The sequence below is a fragment of the Vigna unguiculata genome, chromosome 1, assembly GCF_037176805.1.
Source record: "Vigna unguiculata cultivar grain cowpea cultivar isolate G323 ecotype 2 chromosome 1, ASM3717680v1, whole genome shotgun sequence".
Classification (NCBI taxonomy): domain Eukaryota; kingdom Viridiplantae; phylum Streptophyta; class Magnoliopsida; order Fabales; family Fabaceae; genus Vigna; species Vigna unguiculata.
Window position 1 is genome coordinate 26,163,194 of NC_140792.1, and position 21,546 is coordinate 26,184,739.

At 28.9% G+C, this 21,546-nt stretch overlaps 1 protein-coding gene across 1 annotated transcript; it reads left to right on the forward strand.

Moving 5' to 3' along the window:
• Positions 1 to 14,860: 14,860 nt before the first annotated feature.
• LOC114163697 (B3 domain-containing transcription factor FUS3-like) lies at positions 14,861 to 21,104 on the forward strand. Its single transcript, XM_028047994.2, has 6 exons — positions 14,861 to 16,174; positions 19,602 to 19,691; positions 19,814 to 19,914; positions 20,080 to 20,126; positions 20,241 to 20,317; positions 20,603 to 21,104. The coding sequence occupies exons 1-6, from the start codon at positions 15,725 to 15,727 to the stop codon at positions 20,885 to 20,887; spliced, it is 1,050 nt and encodes a 349-aa protein (XP_027903795.1). The 5' UTR covers positions 14,861 to 15,724; the 3' UTR covers positions 20,888 to 21,104.
• The last annotated feature ends 442 nt before the right edge of the window (positions 21,105 to 21,546 follow it).

Below are 21,546 nucleotides of genomic sequence, written 5' to 3' on the forward strand. Positions count from 1 at the left end.
AAACAATTGGATCGTTAAATTGGATTATTAGTATAATGCTTTAAATACTTTAAAAGATGTGAAGAAATATAATTTAACTAGTTTTCATCTTCACGTGTAGCTTCCCTTTTACTACTCCTACAAAATAAATTCATTATTTTATTCTTCATCGATATGCTTTTTTTTAAATATACTAAAAAATAATTTATCATAATCTAATAAAATATTGAGAAACATAAGTATTAGAAGAAAAATATATTATAATCAAGTCACAATTAAAAATCGGTTATAAAAAAATATATAATACATGTTTTGTTTTCTTCTATTATCATAAAAAGTAAGTATACAAAAGGTTCATGAGATAAAAAATAATTTTAATAATTATTAAAGTAATATTTCATCATCAAGTAAGACAAAAGAGAGTTACATTTTCTTTCTTCGAGAAATGAAGGAAACAGATGAGAAATGAGAGCAAACATAATGAGTATGTGTCTAACTTCATTTCTTAAAAAAAAAAAAAACATATGATAGTCAAAGATAAGTACAATTTTGTCAAAATTTTAAAAGGCAATGACAGAAGAAAATGAAAAATATTTTAATAAATGTTTGATTTAATTACTCTTTTAGTTATTGTTTTCAAAAATGTAAGTTGATCTTCCCCTTCTTTTACTTTCAATTTAGTGGCAATTTGATATTTTTAGACGAAAACAGATACTAGAAGACTAATTAAACCTAAATATTTTTTATTTTTTATTTTTTATTATTTATTAACATTAAATATTGTATTTATAAAATAAATAAAGAGACACAATTTAATTATCATCAATTTTTAAAATATACTATTTATAATTTTAAATTTTCAAAATTTTTAAAAATTAAAAAAATGGATATATAATTTTGAAAAAAATAAAAAATATTTGGGGGGGCCTAGGCCTCTCCCTGCTCCTATGAGGCTCCGCCTATGCTCGTATTGATTCCTAAAAAATAATCAAATAATAAACCCCAAATGTCACGTGTCAAGTATTCTTATTTTGATTATATCATTTGACAACAAGCATACCATAAATGTCATTGTCTATATAGGGTTTGATGTATATATGCTCAATTTCAAAGAAGGGAAAGAGAAGAATATCAAAGGGTGTACTTGGGAGAAGACAAATTAGATCAGAATGTTTTTTACTAATATATATATATATATATATATATATATATATATATAACGATATTTTTGTGAATTAAAGTTTAGCGGGTACGGGTATCCATGGGTACGGATACTATGATACCCGTACCCGTCCCGTTAACATGCGAGTATCAAAAATACCTGTACCCACGGGTAGCGGGTATCCATTTTTAATATTCATTTCCTATCCATTGCGGGTTTTATCCGCGGATACCCGCGGGTACGGATATTTTTGACATCCCTACACTCAAGTGCACAAGATAAAAATTAAGCATTACCATGAGCTTAAAAAGCTTCTCATTTGCTCTACGTGAAATACATGCAAATAAAATACTATTTCATCTTCCTTGAAATCTAGAAAATGCTCGATGAAAAAGTATTAATAATGTAAATAGGTACTAAAGAAAAAAAAGACATTAACAAGCACATATTTATGATCTTATTTAACCTTTAAGCTTGGATTATTAATTGGTTTTTGTATTTAAAATATTGTTTTAATTATGATTTGTTATAATTAGGTTTATCGAGCTTATGATATAAAACATGTTAAAAATATTTTTTTTTATTACATAAATGATCTTTGAATGTTTTGAGGTGTATTGATACAGTTGTAGCTAAATTAAGCTTATGAAAGGCATAAAAATAAATTGATCATAACTTCATGAAACCTTCAAGCTAATGCCAAGAATGAAAAATAATTAAAATCACCAGAACTCAAGTCAAACCAAACATCACATGAAGATGGCAAAAACAGCATGAAAAAGTGAAGAAAAAAGGATAGTGAAAAAACCCAATTCGCCCAACGAACATTCTAGACGCCCATCATCCTTGTTGAATGGTGAAGTGGCACCCAACCCCAAGAGGGTACGTCCAACACTCAGAAGAAATTGGCTTAGCACGAACTACACTGGCTCAGCAAAAATGAAAGTGTCTCAACAAAAATCGAATTGAGATTTCTCCATATTTTCCACTGCAAGGATTTGATGATGTAATAATCTTTATGATAAGATATGATTTGGGCAAAATCTATCTTTATATATTTGATTTGATATTTTTAAATATTTATTTATTTATATAAAAAATAACTGTCAAATCTCTTCAAACCTGTCAAAATCTTTTCAAATCTTTACAGCAATCAAGAATGTTATGGATATATTAGATTTATTAAGAGAATATTTGGTGTAGATTACATTAATAGAAAAAAGATTTAATCAACAAAAATTGCAGAAAATACAGTTCAATGCCTATATAAAGACGTCCTTCAACTCTTTTTGGGCGACAAATTTTAGCCATGTCTTGATCTCCACATCCTCTCTCTTTTCTTTTAAGTCCTCTTCTTTCTTTTATTCTATTTTTGTGTTATTTTTATTCTTTATGGAATGTTAAGTCTTAAGGATTAACTTTGTTGTGATTTATTAATTAGATTTTAAGACAGGATGAAATAAATTATTTGTTCTTTTATTTATTATTGTGATTTATTGTTATCTATGTCTTTTACCTCCTAATCAAGTATAAGTAATGATTTTAAATTATAGTAAGTTAGCATCTTGTTAAATCTAGATAACATAACAAGATATGAGTCAAAGAATATTTAATTTTAATTGAGAAGTCACTTTGGTTCAACTTATAAACTTTTCATGTGATTGAATATGTTTTTGTCAATAATTGAGAAGTTATTTGGATTAAAAGTGAAGAGTTTAGTTAGAATTAACCAATCAATTATTTTGGTTAATTTGTGTTTTACTTGATAAAAGAGATAAAAAAAATCCATAATTATGTATATAATAATATTTAATTGAAAAGTTACTTTAATTAAATCTCATTGTTAATATAAAAAAATCAATCAAATAATAATCTTAAAAAATCAATGAAAAATCTTATTTTAAAAAAAGTGGTAGAGTAAACATATTCCACTGTATTGTTGAAGTCTTTAATCTAATGCCTATCAGTTTGATTGTTATTTGATTTTATTTAATTAATTCATCATATTTTACGTATACAAAATTCGTCTTTTTGATCTAATAGTCTTAGTTTCACATTCATCTTGACATATCATAAACATTTGCATTTTAATTCTTTTGGACGCAGATTTGTAGATTTGTAGGCATATAATCTTTTGCATATCTTTACATTTCACTAACATCTGTTCATTTTACAATTGCATTAGAGATGTAATTTTATATTTTTTATTTTCATTTTTGCATGTCAATTTTAGTGTAACTATTTATCTTGTTATAGGTGTGTGTTTGGCTTTAGTTTCATACTAACTCTTTATTTTTTTATCTTTCTCTTTTATTTATATTTTATTTTCCTAAACCTTTAGTGTAGGTTCATCAGAACTAATTTATTATAAATTAACTTCTTGTCCATTGGAAGACAAATTTAAATTAATTTATTTGTACTAATATTTTTGGCTATTTTGTTACAAGATCATCCAAATAGGTATATATGACTTCAAATATAAAAAAAGGTGGTTGTTGATATGTAGTAATGGAAGTGTTGGAGAATCAGCAAGATCATTAATAGGTACATCAATAATTGTTATAATAAACTCCCATGTAAACAAAACTTGCACATGTAAGTGAAATATAAATTAGATGTATATTAGAATTAATCTTAGTAAATATATGCTAGAATCACAGGTGCAACTTGTCTCACTTTTCTGAAGATTTGATAAATCAAAATCTAAGTCTACTCAAAAGTTGCAGATTGTTCTTCTTATTTTTTTGTTTTATCTTTGTCATCAAACTTTTCTTTTTCATCCTTTATTAATACAAATTCTTCAACCCTTTCATGTATACCATACCAAATGACATGATACTTACATTATTTGGAGAAGGAGCAACTCTTGTACAATTTTGTGCATATGCCTAGCTAATTGGTCAATTTGATCTTCTATTATTATATGACAGGCCTATGTCCTATGTTGAAATGTTATTTACAGTCATTTTGTCTCAGAAGCTCTTTTAAAGATGATTGTTCAAAACAAAGACGAGTAATATTTGTATAATTTTACACAAATTGTTAATATTGTGATAATGAATGTTGTTGAAAGGATCATTGAACATGCTCACATTCATGATGACCCTGAAAATATGGGTCATATAAATCACGTTGTTTTTGAATATTATTTTGTTGAACATATTTTTATATGCAATACTTATAGATCAATTTTTTCTTTGTATTATTTTATTTTTATTTCATTTCCTTGCGTTTCTTTTTAATCATGAGTTTACATTATATTTTTTTTTCTTGTACTTGATGTCATTCTCTTTTCTTGAATCTGGGTGCAAGTTGTATAAAAATTTATTTTTCTTGTCAATGAAAATATATATGATTTTGAAGTGAAAATAAAAAATTAGTAATGGTGTGAAAATTTCCTTATTACTTAGGTGAGTTGAGTGATATGATCGAAACTCTTAAGAATTTAAGTGATGTATTCATTTAAAATATTTAAAATGAGGTGCTAGGGTTTTGGTGAATATATAAACTCATAAGAGACTAGAGAATATAAAACCACCCCATCAAAAATATGATAAGCTTGCCGTAGCATCATCATGATTGTGACCCATCATTCAATTTATATTCCATTCATTCAATTACACAAGAATTTGATCTTATTTATTAGTATAGAATTTTAATCAACTCTTTAATCTTAGTCTAGTACATAAATAACCTTAAAGATGGTGAGACATGCCGGAAAGTATACCAAAAATGTACTCCATTATATTTTTTTTTTATCTCCTCATGTTTTAAGTTTTGTTTCCATCCCTACATGTGCTGACTAGTTTTGCAAACTATATGTATATCCAAAACTTTATGTTTATTTCTTTCATAAGGTTAGTAATTATTGATGCATAGAAAAATAAATTATGGAAATAATATTATCATAGTATAAAAATAAGATGTTTGAATTAATGCAATTCATTATATAAATGTGAACATGGTAGACTTTTTACAATTCATTATTTTTATGACTATACAACCATTCAATGACCACTACTTGCTGCAAGTTTCCTTGTAGAATAGTTGACATTATATTGGATAGTAATTACTGCATTAAATAATTTTTGGAAATTTCTTCACACATTTATAGGAAGCCAACCCAGCAAGCAAAGTCATTAAAATTACAAAGTTTGAAGAGAAAAACCAATACACTTTAAATAATTAAATAATTAATAATTACAATTTTCAACCTAAAGACAATCACCTTGTTCAATGTTACACATTATTCAATATTCCAATTATCTTAATTTACATAATTACCTTCCAATCTTCTAATAACCTTCAGATTGGTAACAGATCTCTTGACTATAAGGTCTCAAGAGTCAAAACAATATATACTCAAAATTTATATATGATACAAAGAGTTAATATGAAAATCTTTTCTTACTTTACTTATAATTTTTTTAATCTTTCCTAACAGTATTGATAATATCATGCTTCAAAATATGTGAAGAAATAAAATTTGTCTTCTTTTTATCTTTACTATCTATATACTTATTTAAAAGATTTTAAGAATAAAAATAAGTTATCAAAATCTAATCAAAAATTGAGAGGTGTAATTATTAAAAGAAAATTGTATGATAATCAAATCACAATTAAAAAACAGTTATGAAAAAACATATAGTATATAAATTTTCTTTCTATATTCATAAAATAATAAATATACAAAAAAAACTCATGAGATAAAAATATTATTTATTAAACTAATATAGTTTTATTTAATTGTCAAAGACAAAAAAGTACCCTTTTATCTTTAATAATAGAATAAAATATATGAAAAATGTAGAAAGAATGAGTTTGTATCTAACTTCCTATTTTCTTCCTAACCAAAGAAAACATGTGAGTGAGAATATGTGAGAAAATCAAAAGATGATGAGAAACAACAAATTTATTTATCTTTTATTGTATTTAATTTTATATTTTATTATTTATTAATATGTTATAGTTTATTAAAAATAAATAAAAAACTATCTAATTTAATTTTTATAATACAATATACTATATATAATTTTAAAATTTTCTAAAGATTTAGGAGGACCATGATTTGGAACACTGAGGGTGTCTTTGTGTTTGCTTTCCAATGATAGATTTGAAGAAGAGTGAGTAAATGAATTTGAAGAGATAAAGAGACAAAAATGAAATTGTTTATTTCAGTGGAGGGAGGGAAGAGAGTGAAAATATTTTAAGGTAAAATTTATGAACATTTGTGAATGATTTGATAGATGTGATAAATATAAAATAATATTTTAATAGATAAAATTATTAGATAACAGTTTTACTCCTGTGGTTAAAATTAATACAATATAAAATATAATTATTATTATTAGTTTTAGTATTATTTTTATTATTATTAATAATATTATTAGTTTTATTATTAATTAGTATTATATTAGTAATGTTATTATTATTATTAATATAATTACTATTAATATTATTATTATTATTATTAATTATCCACAAGGTTTAATAATAATGATTATTATTATTATTTTAAATAATTTTATTAATTTGTACGTGTCATATTTAAGGAACAACTTTTTCATAACTTTTTTTTATAAGTACATCAGGTGAGATAAAAAAATTTCAAACAACATTAATTGAAAGTACTTTAATAGAATATAGGCATGCATTGCTGCAAAGTTAAAAATTCACTTAAATGAAGGTAAGTTTCAATTTAAAAATTCTAGACATCTAGGTAAAAGCATAAAATTTGTTAACTTGGAACTTAAAAAAATAGATGGAAAATGTGTATGCGCCGAGGAGGTAAACAAGTTTCATCCATCATTATCCATCCTCTTAATAATAAATTCTTATAAATAAACACGGCCTAAGAACTCCTCCAATAAGTTCGTGAACGTATTTTAGAGAATAACTAGTATGAGATTCGTGCGTACGCACAGATTTTTTTTTGTTTTTGTGTTATTGTTGTTGTAAGCATTTTATTTAAATGTTATATACATTATATTAATGAAAAATTAAATTAAATTATTGTTATTATTAGCATAATTTATATAAACATGTAAATATGTTTTAGATATTAAAATAATTACATTTAAGAATAAATCTGAAGATTGTAATTTTGTTGACAAAGTATAGTAATAATAGATTCAAGTGTCTTTTCAATATGCCTGGGTCATTTTATTAATAATTTAGATTAAAAAAATTAATATTTTTTTTTTATTTTTGAATGAATTATTTATTTATATTCCTATATTTTATTGTTATAAAAAGTAGCATGTAATGTAAATATGAATGAAGTGCAAATATATTGTGAAATGTAATTTTATTAAAAATTTAATATGAATTCAAGGTTAAAATTAAAAAAATACAACATATTGTTATCAATGTAAACATCGACTCTGAGTTAATTATTTGATGTTTTTGAACATATTTCTCTTTTTGAATTATTAAATAAATGAAATGTAGGTATATTTTGAATTTTGGTCCCGTACAAAAGTATTGTCCACATGAAATTGATTTTAAAATTTTTAAATCAAAACACTCGTAGATAAAACACACACACACACACAGATATATATATATATATATATATATATATATATATATATATATATATATATATATATATATATATTAAAATGAAATGTATATGTATGGGTCATTATTTAAGTAAGATGTATGCATATTATGTAATATGGTCTCGTACAAAATAAATACAACATGAAATTGATGTTAAAATTTTTAGATAAAAACACAATGTATATTATATTAAAATGCGTATGGACGGGTCGTTATTAGAGTAAAATGTAGGCATATTGTGTAATAGGATCTCGTACAAAATAAATACAACATGAAATGGATGTTAAAATTTTTAAATAGAAACACATATATATTACATTAAAATGAAATGGATATGCACCGGTCGTTGTTAAAGTAAAATGTAGGTGTATTATGTAATTTGGTCCCGTATAAAATAAATATAACATGAAATTGATGTTAAAATTTTTAAATAGAACCACATATATATTACATTAAAATGAAATGGATATGCACCGGTCGTTGTTAAAGTAAAATGTAGGTGTATTATGTAATTTGGTCCCGTATAAAATAAATATAACATAAAATTGATGTTAAAATTTTTAAATAGAAACACATGTATGTTATATTAAGATGAAATGAAACACACGTATGTTATATTGTTATAATTCAAACTTTAGAACAATAGTTCACCATACTGTAAAGCTCTAACATTCAATTCCATTCCAATATGAGAATTTGGTTTCCTAGTTTATTAGTGCAAAATTGACACTACAATCACTAATTATTCATGCGTATGTACATTTTTGTGTTAAATTAAAAATTTGACGTATAATTTATTAGTGATATGTATTAAAAAATCATTTATTTTTGTGTTAAAAAAATTTGACAGTATGAACTTGTACATTTGTTTTGGTTCAAGTAAATAATTTTCTTTTATTTTTGAATTAAAAAATTAATATTATTTTTTTTTCTAATTTTGGAAATTAGAATATACATTAACAATTAACAATAATAAAATAAATAAAAAGAAAATTAAACATAGATCAAACAAATAAACCACCTAAGATTCAAGTGAAAAGTTGATGCTAACAGTATACATGATAATGAAGTACATATATTCAAAATTACAAATTACAAATAAATTTGTATTTAATATACATGATAATAAATTTGTATTTAATATTAATTATGGAGAAGCGCAACAGTCATATCAACAATTGCAATCTTTGAAAATGGTGATTTGGGAATGCAAAAAATGTAATGATGATTTCGTGTTGGAAATGTGCAGCAGTTCAAAGAAGTTTTTAGAGTATAAATATAAATAGATACTGGTTTGGGAAGTTGAAATATAATGATTTCGTTGAAAGAAAATCTTGAGAAGCGAAAATAGACTTATTGACTATAGGAATACAAAAAGATCTCCAACCAAATCTTATCATTCTTAAAAACTATGTTAACTTCATTCAATACTTATTTTTTCATTTAATTAATGAAATCAGTTGACAATGAAAATAATGGACTGAAAATAAATTATATTAAATTAAAAATAAAAAAAACTAACAATATACATGATGATGAAGTACATATATTCAAACTTAAAAATTACAAATAAATTTGTATTTAATATACATGATAATAAATTTGTATTTAATATTAATTATGGAGAAGCACAACAGTCATATCAACAATTGCAATCAATTGCAATCTTTGAAAAACGATGATTTGGGAATGCGAGAAATGTAATGATGATTTCGTGTTAGAAATGTGCAACAGTTCAAAGAAGTTTATGGAGTATAAATATAAATAGATATTGGTTTGGGAAGTTGAAATATAATGATTTCGTTGAGAGAAAATCTTGAGAAGCGAAAATGGACATTATTGACTATAGGAACACGAAAAGATCTCCAACCAAATCTTATCATTCTTAAAAATTATGTTAATTTCATTCAATACTTATTTTTTCATTTAATTAATTTAATTAATGAAATCGGTTAATAATGAAAATACTAATAATGGTTTTTCCAGAGGTAATAGTGATAATACTAATAATGGTTTTTCCAGAGCTGTCCAAACCTGAAAAACCAAATTTTTTTATCTGAATAAACGTTTATTCCGAGTAGTTCAAATTAATGGAGCAGTTCAATTATCTAGATTAGTGGTGCAATGATGATTATCTAGAGCAATACAAATAATAATTACAAAAATTTATACAAACGTTTATTCAGATTTCATATTCATTATTTAGACGTTATGCAAATATATTTAAAATTTTTTCATTGGAAGTTGTGTAGGGTTTCTTGAACAATGATAAACTTAGATTTCCAATCCAGTGATAAATTAAAATTTTCATAGGAAGTTGTGCAGGTTTTCATTGAACGTAGGATTGATTGATAGAGTAAGTTATTGCATTAAATGGTCTTAATAGTAATTTATGTTTCCCATACTATTAAAAGGTATTGAATAATAATTTCAGTTTCACATGCTATTAAATAGTCTTGAATAATAATTTATGTTTTTCATGCTACTGATTTGAAGAGACCGAAACATCCAGAGGTTTCATTGAAGAAATTTTACCATCTAGTTGCATTAAATGGTCTTAAATAGTAATTTATGTTTTTCATGCTATTAAATGGTCTTCAATAATAATTTATGTTTTTCATGCTACTGATTTGAAGAGACCGAAACATACAGAGGTTTCACTGAAGAAACTTTACCATCTAGTGTTAGAAACTTAACTAAGCAAGTCATTCATCTTTTTAAAAAATCAAAAGTATTCAGTTTCCAGAACTTTCTTTAGAACCTCATCTGCATCGTAAGTATAATATTTATTGAACAATAACATCATCACACAAACCAACCAAATTATATATACACAAAATTCATATAAAAAAACTTCCATGAATAACGTACAAATCCAACAACAGATCTTAGTTTAACCTCGTAAACCCACATGTGAGGAACACCATTGGAACACCACCAGGAGGATGGGTTGGCTCACAAAACAAAAATAATTAAAATCAAACTCAAAAAATGGAAAAATAATAAAAATAAAACTTCTTCATATTGATTTTTCATCCTTCTGCTTGAGAACTTCGTTTTGGATCTTCAAAAATCTTTGATCTTCTTTTTAATAGAAGAAGAAAACCTGAAAGAACAGAGGAAAAGAAGAAGCTTCAAAGAGAAGCTGAGAGTGTGAGGAAGAAAGAGTAGAGGAGGGAGAACGGAGAAAAGAAGTGTAGCAGAGTGGTAGGTGAGTGTGTGAGTGGTGCTGAAGCTTCTGGAGAAAAGTTGAGAACCTGAAAAACAAAACAAAAAATTATGAAAACGAAGTAGAAACACACAAAAAATACATTCAAACAACAACACATACATGAATACATATGGAAGATGAAGAAGAAACTAAAAAACACTCGAAAGTTATTACCTTTTCTTCACCTAATAATAGGTATACGAAACTCCTGAAAAACCAAAAAAGGTTTATGAAAATGAAACTGAAACAACAAAAAACACCTTCAAATAACAACACGGGTAACAACGCATATGAAAAAAGAAGAACACAAAAAAAGATCGAAAGTTATTACCTTTTGATTAGCCAAAAATAGGTTTCGAAACACCTGGAAAACCAAAAAAAGGTTTATAAGATGAAAACGAAACAACAACAAAAATATCTTCATACACATTTGTGTTGGGTTACGTTGGTAATAGTTAGAGAAGCAAACACTTAGCTTGGCGGTGAAAAGGAAGAAGAAGCTTTAAAGAGAAGTTGAGAGTGTGAGCAAAGAGAACGAAGAAAAAAAGTGTGGCAGAGTGGTAGGTGAGTGTGTGAATGGTGCTGAAGCTTCTGGAGAAAAGTTGAGAACCTGAAAAACAAAAAAAAAAAGGTTTATCAAAACGAAATAGAAATGCACAAAAAATACATTCAAACAACAATACATGCAACAATACATATGCAAGATGAAGAAGAAACTAAAAAACACTCGAAAATTATTACCTTTTCTTCACCTAATAATAGGTCTACAACACCTGAAAAACCAAAAAACGCTTACCAAAACGAAACTAAAACAACAAAAAACACCTTCAAACAACAACACGGGTAACAATGCATATGAAAAAAGAAGAACAAAAAAAAATCGAAAGTTATTACCTTTTGATAGCCAAAAAACGTTTCAAAACACCTTGAAAACCAAAAAAAATGTTTATAAAATGAAATCGAAACAACAACAAAAATACCTTCATACACATCTGTGTTGGGTTACGTTGGTAATAGTTAGAGAATCAAACACTTAACTTGGCAGTGGAAAGGAAGAAGAAGCTTCAAAGAGAAGTTGAGAGTGTGAGGAAGAAAGAGTAGAGGAAAGAGAACGGAGAGAAGCAGTGTGGCAGATTGGTAGATGAGTGTGTGAATGGTGCTGAAGCTTCTGGAGAGAAGTTGAAAAGATTTACTTTTGGGTCGCGTGTTGAAGCCCAACAATTAAACCTTCAAGGACGAAAAAACCAAAGAAAATGACACGTGTCAAAGACTTAGAAATGGGTATTTAGGTAATATCCAGAAGAGAAAGTTACCAAAAAACCTAGAAATTGGACAGGTGTCACTCGTTTAAGTTAGGGTATTTGAGTCTTTTTCAGAGGTCATTATTTTCTTATATTTTAGAGGTTGTTAAATCACTTCTCAACTATTATTATTTGACAATAAAGAAATATTCGTTTTTATCTATTATTTCTAAATTTTAAAATAACTTTCATTTTTTTAATGATATCCTAAATTTAATAAATCTGAAGAGAAAAATATCATTTATGATAATGTGGAAAGAAAATATAATAGCACACAGATGTACATTGAATGAAAAACTGAAAAAAAAATATAATAAATAACTTAAAACAAATTAAATGATTTTCCTTATTTGGAAGAGAAAAATTAGTTATAAATAAACACAGGGAGAATGTATGTGTAAAAAATTGAAATCATTAGAATCTAACATCAATTTATCTTAACTAAGTGAAAAAGAACTCACTCTTCGAACAATTATAATATTTTACTTTAGAAAATATTAGAATCTTGATGTTGTGGATATTGTATTCACAGTATTCAAACTAAGTTTGTTCGTTAAGTTGTGTAAATTTTAAAACTACAAGAGACGTTAAATTTTAAAGAGAAAAATAAATACACATTAAATAATTAGTAATTACAATTCTCAACTTAAAAGACAATCACTTGTTCAATGTTAGGTGTCATTTAATATTCTAATAACTTTCATTTGCATAACTATTAGTGACAGATTGAGACCAAAATAATATATTCAAACTTTATATACATTTTAAAGAGTTAATATGAAACTCCTTACTTAAACGTGTAATTCTTTGAATTTTAAAAATGTCAATGGTCAATGTCTATCTAATTCAATAATTGAACCCTTAGCATCATGCTTTATGTGAAAAAATATAATTGTGTTGTTACGGATATTTTTTTCTTTTATCATTTTTAACAAGTGAATTTATTCTTTTATTTTTTATCTATATACTTATTTAAAAAAAGTTTAAGAATAAACGTAATTTATCAAAATCTAATAGAAATTTGAGAGATGTAATTATTAAAATAAAAATTTTTGAAAATCAAATCACAATAACAATCATGAAAAAACATATAGTACATCACTTTTTCTCCTATATTCGTAAAATAATAAATACACAAAAAATTCCATGAGATAAAAAAATACCATTTATTAAATTAATATTTCACTCTCAAACAAGAGAGTTACCCATTTTATCTTCAATAATGAGATAAAATATATGAAAAAACAAGAAGAATGAATTTGTGTCTAACTTATTATTTATTCAGTAACAGAAGAAATTATCTGAGAGCGAGAATTTATGAAAAATTCAAGATAATAAGAAAGAAATATTATACTTTATTAAAGAAATAAAAATTTACCTAATTTCATTATTTTCGGTGTAATAATGTCCTACATATATTTGTATAATTTTAAATAAATTTTTTAAAAGATTTAGGAAGCATGATCTCATTGGAAGACTAAGATCCCCTCTAATAATTGGGATGCACGCATTTGAGAGAATAGAGTTGAAAAATAATAATTGAGTCGAGTCAGTTTTCAACTATTAGTTGTCAATAAAAAATATTTGTTTTTATCTGTTATTTTTAAATTTTAATGATATCCTGAATGTAATAGACTTGAAGAGAAAAATATTATTTACAATGGCACACAAATGTACATTGAATAAACAACTGAAAAAAAAGAGTATAGTAAATAAATTGAAACAAATTAAATGATTTTCCTTACTTATATTTGGAAGAGGAAATTTAGTTAGAAGCAAACATAGGGAGAATATATGTGTTAAAACTTGAAATCATTAAAATCTAGCATTAATTTTTCGTAACTAATTTAAAATTGGTGCAAGAAGAAGTCATCTAACGGTCATAATTTATTACTTTACTTTAAAAAAATATGGGAATCTTGAGAGAGTTTTAGTTCACGATGTTGTGGATAGTGTGTATTCACAGGTATCCAAAATAAGTTTGTTTGTCACAGTGAGAAATTTTGTTGATAGCGGAAATGGTAGTAGGTATGTGGCGAAGGAAAAGTCAAACGAATGAGCGTTGCTGTTTCTTCTGCAGAATTGATGAGTGAAAATGGCCTTAAAAGAAGTTTGGGAAGGGATTTGGGGCAAGTGGGAAGAGATAAAAGCAGAAGGGTATTAATAAGAAAGCTTAGTCGGAGTTAATATTATCATTAATTGGTTTCTCAAAGAACCTTTGCATGGTGTCCAAGTGGAGTGCTGAGCGAGTTTGGGAATCCACATATGACCTCAGAAGTGAAGCAACTGTACAAGTAAAGGAACAGCAAAATCCGCAATTATACTCTGCTGCGCGCCCCACAGGCGCAAAAAATAAAAAACAATCACGTGGTTCATATCCCTTCCATCAGGCCATCTTCCATTCAAATCAAATCACCATGTGCTCACCTCGTCACACTCGCTGCCACTTGGCGCATTCTCAGTGAACCACTGCACGGTGCATTATATAAACGCACCCCACAGTATACCGTATACGACACTCGCTTCTGGTTTCATGCAATGCACCCTAGTTTTGAAGAAGGTGCTGCTACAGTGCTACTCTTCCTCCTTCCGAATAGAGTGAATGAATGAATGCGTGTGAGTGTGTATGTGATAATGCAATGGTGGTGGTGGGTGTGGTTGGTTTTATTGTATGATGAAAGAAAGAGAAAGAGATTTGAAGAAAGAGAAAGAGAAAGAGAAAATGAAAAACGCCATTGATTTCTGTTGTAAGTTTTCAGAACTTTTGCAACAGGTGGAGGGTGTTATCGAGCCCCATGTTTCCTGTGTCTTCACCATCCATCCGTCACTACATGCTTGGCCACTATCTAACCACCACCATCACCACCACAAGAGCACCAAACCCTAGGCGCAAACCAAACCCATCACCCTTAACCCTGGTTTGCACCACCCCCTATTCACACGCAGCCACATTGCCCTCATTAACTCTCCTCTCTCCCTCCACATTATTGTAAAACACCACAAAGCGCCAAAACCAAAACCATCCATGAATCCGCTCCTCACATTTGGTCACCACTCTGATTAACCCATCTACTCTACTCTACTCAAGAAAGAGAGTGTGAGAGTGTGAGAGAGAGTTCATTATATTATGGTAAAAGTAAAAGGAAGCAAGGGGAGAGGATGGGGTGAGGCGTGAATGCAGGATAAACAAATGTCATAAAAACCAGACCCTGTAATCACAAAAATCCTTGCTAAAAATAGAAAAACTCCAAAGAAAAAAAAAATATAGAGAGAGGGGGAAGAGAAGAGTGAAAGAGAGTCCACCATTGATCTCTTTAACACCAAACCCCACACCCATTTCGTGATTGCCCAGCGTCGTCCATACCCGACCCTATCTATCTATATCTGCCTGCACACACTCAGACTGAGAGAAAGAGAGCCAACAACTACAGTCACAGAAAACCAAAAGCACTGTGTGTGTCTCTCTAAATCAACCAAAAAAAGAAAAAAAAAAAAAACCCTAAGCTAATGATGATGGATCAGCGACAGCGAGAGAAACTGCTTCACAAAACCGAGGCCTGTGCCTTCGTGGCAGGTGTTGCTGCCGAGCTTCGACTTGTCGCCGCCCAAGGAGACATCGCCAACACCAACAACGTTAACTCCACCACCACCATCGTATCTCAATCTCACGCCTCGCCTCGGATCCACGACGCCAACCACCTTGGCCTCGTCGCTGCGGTTACCAATCTTGGAACTGTTCACAGGAAGAAGAGGATGCCCAGGCAGCGAAGATCCACCGTCGCCACCTCCTCCACCACCCCCACCTTGTTTCTCCAGATGCACCACTCCGACAACGCTCTCCCCTCCAAGCACCACCACCCTAATTTACCATCTTCAACTCCTTCCGCCTCCTCGCACGTGCCACCCTCCTCTCTCCAGTCCGTTAAACACCCCACTCCTCCCCGGCTCGCCGCACGTGTGAGTCACCCCTTTTCTCCTTTTTCTTTTCTTTTTTTTCTCCAATTCTTCATTCTCAAGATCTCATCTTATCTTATATACATACCCCCATTCTCAATTGGGTCCTTGCTATGTCCTCGCGATATTGTCTTGCTCCTAATTTTTTTACCCCATTTTTGGATCTCATAAATTAAGTGTTTTTTTCTTTCGATTAAAATTGGAACTTCGTTTTAAGCTTTTTTTTCCCCCGATTTTTTCACCAATTATCTTCACTGAACTCCGATTCTAACTCTAAAACATTGAAAAACAATTGCATCGGAGTTTTATTCAACTTCTTGCTGATTTGTTTAGATCTTGGGTTTGTTTGTCTCGTGATTCCCTTTTGCCTATTTAAATGATATTTTTTGTGATAATCTTTTCCAATGCTAAATGCAAAGTTTGTGATAATCTTATATAAAATATTATATTATATTATTATGATTATTATTATGTATTATATTATATAATTATATATAGTTGAGATTGGTACTATTTCTTTGTTTGAAGAGAGCACAAATCATTTGTTTGATCTTCAATTTGGTAACTGAGACATGGGAAGGGAAGAGTGAGAATGAAGGGCAAAAGTGACACTGCAGTCAAGAAATGAACTGAGTTTTTTATATTAAAAAATCCCCACCCAAAAAGAGACCAAAAGGAAACAGAATATATTAGAATATATTAAGAATGAAGTTTAGAAAAGAATGTCTCAGAAGACAAGATAAAGAATAAAATGAGAGTGAAGACATATTTTTTGTTTTTTTTTTTTACTAAATTGAGTGGTGAAATGGAGTCTATAAACATAAGTGAAACTAGGGATTTTAATGGGTGGGTAGGGTCCCGTACCCTACTTTCTGGATAAATATTTGTCTCATATTTGTCCCGTACATGTCCTCATATCCGTACATGTATCCATTATGTGGGTATCTGGCTTGGATCAACAAATTCATTTTCTCTGATTGATTCCTAAAAAATAAAAAAATCACTAACAATTTATATTGTAGTTTATTTTGAATGAATTATTAAAAAAATTACTAACTTCAATGTTCACATTGAAGTTTCATATTGTCCAGTTTTAATCTAGAAGAGCATGAAAACATAAGAAGTTCATTCAGAATTTGTAACAATCACTTAACTAAAATATCTAAGTAAAACTGTTAATTTCATTACCTTCCATGTTGGTCCATAACTAGTCTTGGAGACATATCAATGCCTCCATAATATTTAGAAGTAATCTACTGCGATATGGAGTAAGAATCCGACCACCACTACTTGAATGAAGACTCATAAACAACAGTTGAGATGAGGATTGCTAGAATGTCTCTCTCCAGCATTTGCAAGGTTGGGTATTTTAACCCATTACTTTTCCACCATGCTAAGATATCAAATTGTGCATCTGGAAGTTTTGCCTCTTCTAAATAACGATCTAAATCTTGTAAAATTTGACCTTCAACTTTCTTTTCTTCCAAGAACACCTATGTTCACTACATTTAGGTTTGAACTTTGAGATGAAGCAGCCAATTCTTTACCATTGACTTTAATTACATACTCTTTTACCAAATCTTGACAAATAGATTTTACCCTCTCAATTTCATAATGAAAATTTTCTCCATAAATTTGAGGGAAAAAATAATCTAACTAGTCAATTTTATACCTGGGATCTAATACAATTCCTACACCCATCACCCTGACATTCCAATACTTATTGAATTTAGTAATCCTGGTTGCAGCCATTCTAAGAATAATGGAAATAGGACACGAAAGTCATTCAATTAAAGCCAATTTAATTTCACATATATTTGTGAAAACGACATTCATAATTGGATACAAAGTACCAAAGAATAAGTCTTCATAATGTCAATCCTTATCGTGTTTCGAGAAATCCCCTTGAATCAAGATTGCAAAGCAAGACAATATTCCTTAAAGCCCATGTGATCAATCATTGACATTGGATACTCATGTAGAACTATCATCTTAACAAGTGCATACCTTGTTTCTTGACTAAATACATAGTTGCCAACAACTATGGTTTCACTTACTATTTTTTCCTGTTTTAAGAAATGCTTGCTTGATGTCTGGAGTTGTTCAAAGTTTGCAACACCTAAAGTGGACCATTAAGTTGTTCTGGTATAAAAAATTCTATCAAAAGGTTATAAAAACAATTTATAAAGTGAGTATACATAAATTATACCTATAATTCATATTGACGAACCAAAATTGTGTTCCTTACTATTAAAATGATAAAAGTCATACATTAGGAATTTTTGATGCATACGAAACTCATGAAATAATAAAATAATAAACCAAAATGCTATTAAAATGATAAAAGAAATATGATAATCATTTTTAATTCATACAAAACTCATGAAATATTAAAATAATAAACAAGAAACTCAGTTAAATAAGACAACTCGTATGAAACCATATTTTTCAATTCTTAGAAGTTAATAAGCCTCAACTATCCTATGCCAAGTATTCTTATTTTGTTAACTCCATCTGGCAACACATATCATATCACATGTACAGATACTATGATACCTGTACCTGTCATGTTAATATGCGAGTATAAAAAATATTCATACCCATTATCTGTGGATATCTATTTTTAATATCACTTTCTATCCGTTACGAGTTTTATCTGCGAATATTCGTAAGTACAAATTTTTTTTATCTCCCAAGGTGAAATATTGGGCTAATAGCTATCTGAACATTTGCGTCAGATTATGTTACCAAAAAGATACAAACACACATAAAAAAGGAACACACTTTTATCACAAAGACGATGATGGATATATATATAAGTGCGGAATGAATAAGTTTCATAACCGGGAAGGGACCAAAATAAATAAATTTCATTCGTCTTATATGTTTATTTGACAAACATGTGTTGTATTATAAAAAATATTTATTGGACTATGTTTCTGTTTTTAGAAATTTTTGATATACATGTTGCAATGCTAGCTACAGTATATCCGTCTTCAACCTTCATCCCTTATTAATTGCAAGATTGCCAACAGAACAGTACATTGTTATTTGTCTCAATATTAATTAATACCCTTACTTGGAATACCAAATTCTTACTTTACATTGTGTACACAATTTTAAAAGTAAAGAAAGAAAAACTTATGATTAGTGGATATTGACGGCTCCATATTTGGGAAATTGTGTAGTTCAAGATATCCATATTAGGCATGCTGGACAATGTTTTGGGTACTCTGCCTTTCAGACTGTTAGCATATGGACTTGATGTACTTATACAGGACATGGTGTCTATGATGTCTTACTTACACAAGAATTGCATGTTCTTTCACAATTAATTATAGTTTTTTCCATCTTTTAGTGGCTTTTAGGTGAATGTCTATAGCTTTAACCTGAGATTAACAATGGTCTAATTTGGTTTGTGTGTTTCTAGGGAATCGATCAAAGAAACTTGAGGTTCCTTTTCAAAAAGGAGTTAAAGAACAGTGATGTTAGCTCCCTAAGGAGAATGGTGTTGCCCAAGGTTTGGTCTATGTTCATTAATATTGTCTTTACTTCATTATTGTCTCAACTTCTCTTCTAATTCCACCATGACCTTAGAATATTAATGACTAAAATAATTGGGAAAGAAATTGTCACTTGCAGAAAGCAGCAGAGACTTTCCTCCCACCACTGGAATCAAAAGAAGGAATTTTTATGGACATGGAAGACAAAGATGGTACTCGTGTGTGGAATTTCAAGTACAGGTCTGCAACATATACATATATAGAAATGTCAGAAAATAAACTAAAGACATTATTTTACGACATTGGTTCTAGTTGTTGAATATGTAATTTAAGGTTTTTTTTTTAATTAATTGTTACTAACCATTCAAATTCATATTTCATTTTATTTGTATTTGAACAATGCAGGTTTTGGCCTAACAACAATAGCAGGATGTACGTGCTTGAAAATACCGGTAAAGTCTATTCATAGTAATTATTGTCTGACAAGTCCCAGAACAGATAAATTTTTGAATTTTATAGTAATGAAATAATAATAACAATAATATTTTTGTGTCTAATACTTTCAGGAGATTTTGTCCGCACACATGGCCTTCGATCCGGCGATACCATTATGATTTACCAACAGATTGAAAACAATAACTATGTACGTGCCGCCAAAAATATTTCTATATTATTCATTCTGCCACAGCATAAAATATACATATAAGGAACGAGAATCAAGTTCGTACTTAAAAGTACACACTGAAATACTTTAAATAGTATATTATGATATCTTTGACTCATTCGAAAAAAGTTATAATACTATTTTATTTATGCCATTAATTTTATTTAAATCTCTTTCCGAAGTTGATTCGTATGAAATTTTATAACTTTGTAATATTACCTATATTTCTTTTTCTTCTTAACCATATGCATTATATATATTCAGGTTATTGAGACGAGAAAAGCTTGGGAAGAAGATGAATCTGTGGGACAAAGTAATGAGACAGTGAACAAGATGTTCCCGAGTGACTTGGAGGTCAACAAACCAGGATGTTTCAACATAAGCTACCCTGCAGGGAATGATGCTGGCATGTCGTACATATATGAGACTACTATCTCAAATGACTCTCCACTTGACTTTCTGGGAGGATCAATGACGAACTTTTCAAGGATTGGACCGGTTGAAACCTTCGGTTCTGTTGAAAATTTGTCCCTTGATGACTTTTATTAAAGCACGGCACAACCACACAAAACAAACTAATTAACATGGTATTACTAAGACCAGTTAGAATATGTAAGGTACTAAAATGTTTTTTTTTTGTTGTTCATGAGTGAATATGGGAGGATTTTAGTTGAATAAAAGGGAGTCAGTGAGCATGTTTTGTGTTCCTCTCTCACGAACAAGTGAGATTGTATGTGATGTATTAATTTTTTATATTTATTTTTGTTCTGGTAAAAAAAGGTGTAAAATAATCTTTAACCGAAAACAAAAAAAAGAAGTATTTTAATCTCAGCTAATGACTCACTTAGGCCAAAATATTTCGTCCCTTGTCACGTGTTCCACATCTAACAGATCTTTTCAAACCCACGACCAACACAATCATCTTCCCACTCTTCTTAGTTTGCTTTTTACCCAATACGAACCATAGTTCATAATTGTCCCAAGACTACCCAACTCGTCGGCTAACGTCGAGGAAGGCAATCTTTCAGAACACAATCGTACGAGCCACGATCTCGTACACTCCACTGGACTTTCAAAACCACCAGACTACATCCTCAAGTGGCTACGTATTACCACAATACAAGATGCAGCAGTAACTAGGCCCCCAATAAAGCATCGCATCAAGACCTCCATCCAAAACTGTGTAAAATCCTCCACGTAATCCAGCT